Raw genomic sequence first — 11,900 nt, forward strand, 5'->3', positions numbered from 1 at the left:
AGTAATGCCTCGATTTGCTACTTTATCTGGTACAAACTTGATTTTGTTTACGGCTCGGTCCCAGCACTGCTATCTAGAGAATATAGGAACGTCGGGCAGAATGGCTATTGTTTTCTGGACATCATTAAAAATGGCGCCTAATTTTCATAAAACACTTTTGACTTTATGGCTGAAATGTGATTGGCTAAGCTTAATGATTGCTCTGAGATTTTAACTCGGTGCCCCTAATAACTAGGTTCTAGCTCTTACTATTTAATAACTATGTTCTAGCTTTTCTTAGTAGGTTACGCCATCATGTATTTCTGTCGCTGTAATGGTGGAATCTAAGGCTACGCAGATTCTTGAATCGGTCCTCTGGTGGCCAAAAAGTGGGTCATTTCTTATTAAGGAATCTTCCAACGCTAAAGCTTTTTCCATATGTTACCTATGACTGTGCACTCCCCCCCCCCCCCCCCCCCCCCCCTAAGCCAATCCTGGGTACGCGCCTGTTATCCCAAAACAGGCTTTTCCTGTCACACAGAACGAAAGAAGAGTACGATGAAGAATACTATATAAGATATCGGGGGTCTTTTTTCACGCTTGCGTCTCTTGGGAGTGGGCTGGTGGGCTGGTCACATTATGACCTAGGGATATCATCGTGGTCTAGCTATCGCTCTTTCACTCTTTCTACTTGGAGACCTAAAGTTAAAAATCGTGCATATGAACTCATCTGTGCGCAGAGACAACAAGAGCCATGCTGAAGTATCCTAAAGCTGCTGAAATTTCCACGAGCTGTTCTACGTATACGTCCGCAAGCGTCTCGAGTGTTTTGTGCCTCTTATTGGTAAAGGGCTTCTTTAAATTTTGGGCTTCCTGTGGCGTGATCAGAGGCCTGGAAGGGAAGGAGTGTCCCCCTCCCCTTTTCCGGCTTCCGGTGCCGGTTCAACTCGCCCTCAGTCCCCTCTCTTTCATGAATAGTGCCTTAGGAAGCTTAGTTCATAAAACGCACTGGCTATATGCCCGACAGTCGGAACGGGTCTTGGATGGACTAAATGCTCAACAGTTTCCAATTTATTCAAATAACCACGCACTGGCTATATGCCCGACAGTCGGGACGGGTCTTGGATGGACTAAATGCTCAACAGTTTTCAATTTATTCAAATAACCCAGTAAATCGTCTTCCTAGTGAGTTCAAAGTATTCTATATTCGTTGAGAAAGGGCAAGCAAATCTGAATATTGAGCTTTGCTGTCGGTATCGAATGCTTTCTGTTGTCTGTGTACACCATAAAATCGTAATTTTGTAATGTCTACAGCCCTCAATTTGTGTTCAAAAGTATTTTATATTTGCCGAGAAAGGGTAAGCGAATCTGAATTTAGCTTTGTTGACCCGATTAAAATGAAAAGAAAAATGATACAATTCAGTAAACATCCAATAGATACCGACACCGAAACTCAATTTAGATTCGCTTGCCCTTTCTTAATACCCTGGGTACCAGAGGCTCCGAGCTTCGAGGCGAGAACGTTTTCGCCTCGAAGTTTGGAGCCTTTGGTACTCTGGGAACTTTTTTAACAAATATAGGAAATTCCTAAGTGTCACTTTGATAACGATTTTTAAGTGTATAGGAAGCAAGCAAGAAAGAAAGGCATTGAGACCTAAAAAATATATAAAAAAGGCTCTTAGGCTTAAAAAGGAAAAACAAATTACAGTTTTGGTTATAATTGTTGATTCTGGTTTTAAGTACAATATATAAAAAAACAGGAAAATATCTCTACCTCGGGGAGTAATGCAGATTGATTGCAAGAAAAATGAACATTTATACAAATGCTGCTCATCATCCATGTCTTCATTCAGTCTCACATTGATTCACCTGAATAAGACAAAAAAATGTCATCTCAAGGACATTTCAAGGACATGTAATACCTATTCTTACTTTCTCATAACATGAGAAAAACATAGAGGAAAATATAAATATTAGTTATAGTATCCTTACCAAAAGAAAGCAGACAACAAATCAATATTTCATGAGAAAGAAAAAGGGACATTTTGACGTTTTGGTATCTTGAAAATAAAATTTGGTATCTTGAAAATAAAGTTTGTGATAAAAACATAGCAGGTGATAAAGAAAAGAGGAAGACTTTGCAAGGATGATTGCGAAATAGTTTTTTTTCCTCACACATTTGCCATTTAATAACAAACAAATTCTCAATTAAATTAGCTAAATGATACATAGTTTTACTGATATGGTATAGCTATGCGACTCAGTTTTTGTGGTATATCGTGCGGGTAGCCTGTGGTGTCACACGCCAGTAAGTAATCCAGTCAGCCGTGCAAATCCCAGGCCCCCTCGGCCTCAAAATGGCGACGAAATGCAAGCACTGAGGAAGAAAAGTTCTCGTCGATTATGCGGAAACCAGTGCCTGTTTTCTTTTTACTAAAGCATAAAGGCAGAGGAGTTCTTCATTCACTGATTGCGTTTTTCAAGATGATGGAAAGCTGTTTCCAATTTTTGTTCTGCCCTGAGCTGCCCTGGGTAGGAGGGACAAGGCTAAGAGTCAAAGGGGAAATTATAAGAAAGTACTGAATAAAATTTTTGCATCAATGTTATATATCTTTTATTAAACATTTTAAGAAGAGTCATATCTCTTCCTTTTTTCTTCTCCCTGTTGACTATTTCTTAAGCAATTGATGCTCTTTGCTAGTTTCCCACCAAAAAAAATAATGAACAGATTTGGTTTGGAATGAGAAATTTTAATTAAGCACTTTCACTAATATCTTCTTTTTTAGATTTGCTTTCCAAATCAATCTGTTTCCCATTGCATTTATTTTGGAGTATACAATGGCTGGATCCAGGGTTTCTGAAAACAGCAGGCCCACCATGCCAAACGGTTAGTGCACCAAAGTATAATGCATTACTAGATGCATATTTGTGGATTTAAATTTCCATGGGGATGGGAAACCACCACTATGTGGTACATGAAGTATGGTATCCAAACTACTTCAACTATACTATTCTATCTTTGGAATGCTGTTCTCCTCAAGGACAAAGCTTGTCAGAATGTAGCTTTGATACAAATGTACATTAACAGTACTTTTAGCAACAACCTTGTGCTTTTTCAAAAATAAATCTGTAAAGAAAACAGCTTCCTTTAGATAATGGAAAAAGGAAAGTGTCAAGAAAGTGCTCAATCCAATTATTTGCATTACTGTTACCAGTATATTTCTTTATCAAATCTTTCAAGTGGAGTCAATTTCTTCTTTTTTCCTCTTCCCGTCGACTATTTTTTTTTTTTTTGCAATTGATATTCTTTGCTGTTTCCTTTCTACCCCAAACATAGATTAATGAACTGGTTGGGTTTGGAATTAGAAGTTAGTATTAACACTGTCAGTGATGACTCCAAAGTCAATCTTTTTTTCCCAATTGCATTCATTTTGGAGTAGGCCACTATAGGTAGAGACCACTAGATGGTAAAGGATGGGTGCACCAATATGTAATGAACGAAAGGAGATATATTTGCGGATTTTAATTTCCACACATTATTTCTGAATAATCAGTCCAATGAAGGAGAGAATCGCCACCAAATCGGTACAAAAACTTTTAAACTGTCTGTACATACTGTATATTCTTTAGGATCTTTGAAATGCTGTTACTTCATTACATATTCTTCACAAGCGCAAAGCTTGTCAGAGTATTGCTTGTATTAAAAAAAATATTCATAGTGGAACTTCTATAAAGGGACATTTATCAGACTTTAACAGTCATTTTCACATTTATATTATATTATTGAATGATGGCTTGATCCATTTGGTGGGGCCAATACAATTTGTAACTGCATATATGGCTGTAATAAACTTAGGTTTTTACTTTAATCTCATTAAAAATCCATTTTAAAGGTGAGGAGAGCAGGATCCTAGCTCTCCTAAATGTACCTCAATCAGTCAACACAAAAAAGTGTTCAATGCGGGCTCCGCTTTTAGGCAGTGTCTAAATATATATATTATACAATACTTTGAACTCACTAGGTTGACAATTTACTGTTGAATTTTTGTAAATTGAGAGCTGTAGACATTCAGCACCATATTTAGCAAAATCCTGTGTCACTAAAATTGCGATTTTATTGTGTATACAAAAAACGGAAAACATTCAATACCGACAACAAAGCAATTCAGATTCGCTTGCCCTTTCTCAAAAAAATATAGAAAACTTTAAACTAACAAGGAAAACAATTTACAACAATTTTAAACAACGAGATTCTCATAGAAAAAGGGATCGCGTGGAGCAGCTGTCTCTATCTCTTCTTTTGTCTCGTCATCGCTCTTTTATTTTTCATGTTTTTTTTAGTTTCATGTAATTTATGCCATGCCTTAATAGTCTAACACAATGCACTGCGAATCTCTAGCTGTGAGTAATCTCGAAACTATACGAAAATGGCTGCGATGTATTTTTCATGGGAAAAAAACGCCTTTGCACAAAATGTATACACATCATCAGATTTGGACTGATTGAAAGTAACCAAACCTTTCCCTTGCCAAATGGCAACTGCAAAACTGCGACGGCTCAGACATGGAATTAAGTTGTTTGGATTGAAAGTATATTGTCTTTCTTTTATCATTTTACAATAAAATCAAACTTGAATTAAAACGTGTTTGTTTACCTACTGGAATGTGTTAGCATACATTTTATAGCGGCACTCGCCAAATCAGTTGGAAACACCGAGTCTTTGAAAGAGATGGAAAGAATATACCATTAATCTTAGAGTGCCAAGATATTTCTAGATATTCGAGGGCCTGTTAAACTCTAATTTGGAGGTTTCATGAAAGAATCCTTGTCAACAACTCATTTGTTATTATCTTCATTCTAGTTACTGATGTGGGATCTCAAAATAGTCATTCACCAAATTCAAAAGAAAGCCTAGAGAGACTACTCCAAATCAGCAGATAAAAATTTATTCTTTTCACGCTTTGTGGCTTCTTAGAACAGATATAATTATATACACCCTTCAGATACTCAACGCATTTTCTACCCAACTCACGCCGTGACATGGATATGAATTTTGATTTGATTCTTCCTTTGACTCCAAAACTATGTTTAATAAACCTCATAAGCTATCATATCCCGTCTTGAGAGTTCGCGGGAGTCTTCGATTTATTAAAACCCATTCAGAATCGCCTTAACATGCGAATAGCTAAAAACTCATTTCACCACAAAGAGGGACCTCGGCCTCACGCGACTACCTCTGCTATGTATTCGTCCATCGCCGTCTACTTGTGTGCAAAATTTAAGTCAAGTTTTCTTGTCTGCTTTATTTTTATTCTGATCAAATCACTCACATACGGAGAGAATGTTCAAGAATATTTCCGGGTAAGGCTTGATGAAGTTTTGGATTTCCCATCTTACAAGATCTCCAATCGTAGAGGTCAGGATATCTGCGGATTCGAGTGCTCAAGAGAGAAAGAATGCAGATCCTTTAACGTTGGGGAAAATAAATCTACTGGCTTTTACGACTGCTTTATGCTTAGGATCAGTGAAAACTCCCCCCAAGCGGTGTTTACAGCAAAGCAGGGTTTTAATCATTATTCTAAATTGGTGAGTACGGAAAGGTAAAAATTACTGAAAATAATTTTAAAGGCGATCCAAAAGCGAAGAAAAAGAGGCGTAAAAGCCAATAATTTTGGGTTGTTGTGAATTGTGAATTTTAAAAGCATTTATTATTTATCCTGACTACACATACATTAACAGGGGCGTGTCTTTAGAAAAACGCGTTTCGGCCTACTTTTGGCGATTGCAAGTTTTTTCCGGTTGAATATACGGTGGAAGTAAATTTACACTATATGTCGAAGAGATCATCTTTTTCGATGATACATTTTTCGTAGCCGTTCAAATCTATGATGATCTTTTACTTGAAGACAAAAACCACCAAATTTTTCAAAACCTATAGGTTAAATTCACTTCTCTCCAGTATATTCAACCGGAAGTAAAATTGCAATCGTCAAAAGGTAAAGTTTTTGCCGAAACAGGCAAAAAGATTTTCCCAAATTATATCCCAAAAATGACACACGGGGTGTTTAAAGTACCTTTAATGGTAATCACTTTCTTTTATCTTCTAGTCACCGTGTGTATTCAGCCCTTGTAGTAATGGCGCAACATGCGTACTGGCCACTAATCATGATTCGTATAGCTGCACTTGCTATGAGGGGTACACAAGTCGGCACTGCGAAACAGGTCAGTGCTTAAGCCTCATACCGTAAACATTTGTCTTCCCAGTGCCAAATACACGCCGCAAATTAGAATCGAAATACCATACCATCGCATAAACGCTTCAAAAGGGCGCAGTATAAGACGTGTGTACGGTGGGGAGTTTATTTACGATTCTTTGTTTTTTTCTTGGTAAGGCTCAAAGCAAATTTTAAAAGACTTCTTGTATCCATTATCTGCTGTGAAAAAATATAACGTCTTTTTTACATGATAAGTAATTTATGAACAAAGAGCCTCAAATTATCGCCTCAATAATGATTCTATAACACAGCATCGAATCAGTTGATATAACTGCTCAACGAGCGGTTTTTAAAGTTTGCGACACCCGGTTATGGTGACATACAATGTTTGTTCAAGTCACTAACGTTATTGATGCTATTGCAAATATAACATTTCTTTATGAAAAATTCATTGATTTAGAATAAAAGCACTTGAAAAGTTGAGAACTTTCTATTTATTCTTCATTTTATTTAGCTTTCCATGCCGTCTTTTCCATGTCCATTTTTGTTATTTTTAGGTCTGGAAGACTTTGATATATATTTCCCTTCCACTTACGGTAACACGAAAGATTTCGTCATTATATCATACAACAGTTCAGTAATGACGTCATTGACCCTGAGCTTTTGGCTGAGGACTGGGGCGGGGGAGGAAAGCTGCCTTGTTAGCTACGCAACGGATACCCAAGACGACGAATTCACCCTCTGTACTGCCAAAAATTTGCGTCTTTATGTTAATGGCGTGTATATGTAAGTGACGTCACTCTTGACACCGCTTTTATGGTTTAGGATATGCGCTCAGAGCAGTTGTCTTGAAATGTTGACTCATTGACGGATGATTGATTGTTCTTGAGCTTGGGGTTGGGGGGAGCTTTCCTTTTTATAGCGTGTTTTATTATTCCCATGCAAACACCACTACCCCGTCGCAATTCTTACGCCCATCTCTATATCCCCCCTTCTTTCTCCTTTGCCTTCCACCCTCCCCCAGTCTTTGCCCTGTATTCTTCTTCCTTTATTCCTACCGCTTTTCCCATCCATGCCTGTTTACTTGTCAGTCTAAATCCTTCCCGTCCCCACCCCTCATCCCATGCATAGGGGAGGGCCCCTACCTCCGTGCAGTTCTGCGTTTCACTGCATACGAAACTCCCAGAGTGATATATACGCTCCTTCCACCATCCCACCCTGCCAAAGCCATTTCTGTATTAAATATGGCTTGAATTTGAAAACTCAAAACGTCTTTAGTGCAAGTCGCTTATTATTGGTCAATGCTTGCATGCGCGACCAGGATTCCGTTTAAGTATTTTCTATAACTTTTTTAACGAAATTGGAACCACTTTTCTGACCTCAGCTGCACCTGATCTAATGTCCGTTCTTGTGGATGGTACCGTTCTTGACTGTTTTCGTTTTGTTGTGTCGCTTGCATATTATTATGTATTGTATTGTGATTTTATTGTAATTTTATCTCTAGGGGCAGCGTCTCGCATGGGACCTGGTCCCGTTTGTGCTGACCCACTTGGGTATTTTATTGTAATTTCATCTTTAGGGGCAGCATCTTGCATGGGACCTGGTCCCGTTTGTGCGGACCCACTTGGGTAATACACAATAAAGAACACTTCCTTTCTTTCACTTGACCAGGTCATCTGGAGTCTCGGTGAATGACAACCACTGGCACTACATCGTTGTCACGTGGTCTAACGACGCCCCCTGGTCACTTTTCAAGGATGGTGTTAACGTATTTACCTCTAGCACGGTTCTTCAGCCAGGTCACGTGATACCTGGATCGGGGACGGTGGTACTGGGGCAGGACCAGGATGCAATTGGGGGTGGGTTTGATGTTGCTGAAGCTCTTGCAGCGTCGTTCGTGTCCCAGGTATGACCTATTTCTATGGAATTCTTTCTTATGCTTGATAGTAAATCAGCAGAACCATAGGAGAATGTAAGTTTTTTTGTCATTTCATGACCTTTTTGAAAGTACACCTCAACAAACTGATTATAATATGCGTTTTTGTGTACTGTCATCAGCATCATCATCATTTTGGTCATCAGCGACCTTAGAAATGACATGAAACCTTCAAGTCTTCCAAATAAGGAATTGCTTAATTTTGTTTCATTATAACAAAAGTGACCGCTTTCGACCAAAACAGCAACTTTTGGCTGAATTTCGTGATTAACAATATTAACAGCGTTTGATCATCATTATCATCATAATCACAATGATCGTCGTCATTTTCATCGCCATCATCATCACCACCACCATTAGCAACACCACCAACATCATAATCATCACCACCACAATCATCATCATCATCATTTATTATAACAGCCAGTACTACAATACAATGTCAAGATGCTGGGTAAAGTTGTTCACGAATATATTTTGCCTCCAGGTTAACCTTTGGAACTCAGTGTTAAATGAGGCAAATATCACGGAGCTGGCCCAAGCATGCCGGAAGCACGAGGGTAACACGTGGCGTTGGAGTGATTTCCGGTCTGGCGTGAATGGGGACGTCGTGACTATTAGTCCGTCACGATGTGGAGAAACATAAAGCGTGTGGAACACCCCTCTGTAACAGACCAAGCCAAACCTAGATACTCGTCGGGATTTTTGGGAACTTACCAGGTTTGAATTTTTTACCGGGTCAGCTAATTTTTTATTTAGAAATTTCAATTCGCACCGGGGAGACTTAACACGGGCACCTCCCCCCCCCCCCCCCCCCCCCTTGGCAGCCAAAACGTAATCTTCAAATACCATGCCTTTTCCATATTATTCATATGTCTGCACACACCCCCTCAGCCAATCTTGGGTACGCTCCCGAAAAGCTCGTCGGGTGGGCCGAAAATTTCCTTCGGATCGGGTTTCGCCGGGTCTTTCTTTTACAAAGGGAGGTTGTAGAATTGTCTAGAGACATGAGGCCAAGGGGAAGCAGAGTGTGTACGCATTTACCATGGAAACCATGTTTGCTGTTAATATAGGGGCTCGATTTATTTGGCAAATGCGTCACATTCTAGAGTAAGTTGGACGTATCGGACAAGCGATAGCGAACTATTTATCAAGATTTGTCGACAGTGCATGCTTTAACAGTGTCACGCAGTTTCTTCACGAACTACACTTTAAGGGGCAGTGCCATGGTAAGAGCTTTGCAAAAGCTCTCCGGCCCAGACACAATGAATTTCAGTCAAATTCCAATATTGACTTATGAGCCTTTGGTATGTGTTGGAGACTTAAATTCAAAGAAAATGACCACAAACTGTCAATAAACACAGTTTTCAATAAAATATTGTATATTAACAAGGTAATGATAGCTTAAAGTTCATTTTTTTGTAGACAATTAAAAGCCTACAACAAACACTGACTCCAGACATGCGCAGTACCATTACGCTGCCCCTTTAAAACGGAAACACGAAAATTACTTTACTTTGATTAAAATGCAGCTCCAGGGAAAGTGAAGACCGTTTTGGGCAAAATGTACATTATCTGAGGCTTACTTTCCCGAAAAAAATTTCGAATTCCTCCAATCCCGAATATTTTGCAGCTTTTCAAACACATGCGATATACACGCGACCGTAAAACACGTCCGTCGCTGACCGGCAAAATGTATTGCGGGCCCATGGCGCGAAAATCCTGTTGCATTATTTATGCGCTTTTATTGTCGCAATCAGCAATCTCACAGCCGTCTAGGAATCGCGAGTTAAAACGTTACAATGAGCTCTACGGAGTATTCAGAATTATCGGAAAATGAGTTGACCGACGAAGAGAACGAACCGGAATGTATAGAGTCTTTACAAGAAACGGCAACATCTATAAGTGAAGCGGCAAACGAGTTTCTTCCGTATCAAGACGAGCCGATCGCCGACGTTCCTGCCAGCAGAGGTCTCTTTTCTCTGTATTTCGCTGCGAACGCCAGCCCAGCGAAATACAGAAAAAAGCGGCCTCTGCTAGCAGGGAATCGCCGACGAAGAGTGGTTGGCGAATAACAACGCTTTTGTGGATATTCCCAAAAACACAAGAAAAACAAGATAATTAACATTGGAGATGCAGCAATAATAAACGTAGAGCTGAATAAGATAATAGGCAACACACAACTGCTAATGGCTGGCTGCCGCTTAGATCGATAGACCGTCTGCTTCTCGCAACTCCTAAACTGTTCCTCACAGGCTTTTTGGTGGCTGGCTTGTGTGGAGTAGCTCCGGTTTCTTTAGCGTTCGTTTATTTTTTTTCTCCTTCCATAGTACATTCTTGAATCAACAACACGACGTAAACATGGGCCATGCTTTCCGCAGATACAACAACATAGCCGTTATGACCGTTTTTCAACGATCTCTAGTCTGTCGAAACTTGGGCCCATTAGCATTTTCTCGACTATTTGAGTATTGCATGACATTCAAGGTAAATATTCTCTAGTCAAAACCTTAATGGACCCAATCATTTGCGAGCTGGATTCATTTTTGTGCAAGGTCAATCTGCTATGAACTTCGACGATGGCGTCGTGTTGTGTCACGCCTTACAAATCAACGGCTAAAATCTATATTAAAATGTCCCGGCTGCAACTTTTGCTTAATAAGAGATATAGTCCCAATGCTATAGAATACGTTTTTATAATAATACTTACATTTCAAGCTGTTTGAAGCGGTGAAAAAGCAATAAAGTCAATGATTCTCTGCGAAGTAGGGCACTCGATTGTAGAAGTGTGACAACAACTGAAATCCCCCGACAGGCTCCAAATATGGCAATATTTGGAGCCTGTCGGGGGATTTCAGTTGTTGAAATCGCGCCTTCTCGAACTCTGACCGAGAGGGGACTGAGTTGGTTGGTGTTTCAAGATGGCGGCCAAACCAAGCCAAATCGCGTGCGTTTGAAATAATGCAAAATATTCGATTGGAGGAATTTGATATTTATTTTAGGGGAAGTAAGCCTAATGTACATTTTGCCCAAAACGGTCTTCCCTTTCCCTGGAGCTGCACTTTAAGAACATTTTCTTAGAGACCATTTCGCTCGCATATACCTACCATATTGGTACGACAGAATTTCGCTCATAAGTAATTGCTCCTTTTTTCGATAACGTAGATCCATCAATGTTTTTTTTTGAAAACCGTCGTTCCCATGCTCGCTCAGTCAACACCTTATAAGGAGATAGAAGCGACCACTTATTGTCAAGTGTTAAAGACTGCATGTTCGTAGGTAGCGTATTGCTTGAGTGAGTTACAGAACTCTCACGCAGGTCTGCAAGAGCCGTTAAATCGAACATTTTTAGTTTGTTTTATCCCCCGCCCACTCCCCCCTCCCACACCCCCTTTGGCGGCTAAAAAGTGGGCCGATTCTTATTATTAAGTAATCTTAAAATACTAAAGTCCACATTGTTTTTTTCATATGATACCATATGATACCTGCTCACAAAAAATCAATCATTTACTCATTCATTTTTATGTACGTGGTTTTATATATATGATGAGGATAAAAACTATAATTTTCTTAATCATGGTAGTCTAAATATGATTTCCAAACATATTGTTATGTCGTTAAGTGCCCCGCGACGACTGAAGTCCTATTTCAGATGGAGGATGACAGAGGATCGCGTAATATTCTCAAAAGACTGACCGCATTAACGCCAATTTCAAATCCAATAGCGGGAGCTATGAAATCTTCATGGGGATGCGGGATGAGTTGGCACG

At 39.6% G+C, this 11,900-nt stretch overlaps 1 protein-coding gene and 1 long non-coding RNA gene across 3 annotated transcripts in view; one reads left to right on the plus strand and one right to left on the minus strand.

Annotated features, from left to right (window-relative positions):
* Positions 1-10,919, minus strand: part of LOC125560631 — a 29,826-nt gene extending 18,907 nt beyond the window's left edge. The window contains exon 1 of the long non-coding RNA XR_007306702.1: positions 10,841-10,919. This is a non-coding gene — a long non-coding RNA (uncharacterized LOC125560631). The remainder of the gene's footprint in view (positions 1-10,840) is intronic.
* LOC5510825 (sushi, von Willebrand factor type A, EGF and pentraxin domain-containing protein 1) lies at positions 4,872-11,470 on the plus strand. Of its 2 annotated transcripts, none has more exons than XM_001631195.3 (5): positions 4,872-5,565; positions 6,087-6,201; positions 6,752-6,980; positions 7,866-8,100; positions 8,618-11,470. In XM_001631195.3, exons 1-5 carry the CDS (start codon positions 5,155-5,157, stop codon positions 8,774-8,776), a joined length of 1,149 nt encoding a protein of 382 aa, XP_001631245.2. In that variant the 5' UTR covers positions 4,872-5,154; the 3' UTR covers positions 8,777-11,470. The 2 variants fall into 2 exon arrangements, with proteins under 2 accessions (XP_001631245.2, XP_048578454.1); XM_048722497.1 differs by having other exon boundaries at positions 4,872-5,340.
* The last annotated feature ends 430 nt before the right edge of the window (positions 11,471-11,900 follow it).

This window comes from Nematostella vectensis, chromosome 15, assembly GCF_932526225.1.
Source record: "Nematostella vectensis chromosome 15, jaNemVect1.1, whole genome shotgun sequence".
NCBI lineage: Eukaryota > Metazoa > Cnidaria > Anthozoa > Actiniaria > Edwardsiidae > Nematostella > Nematostella vectensis.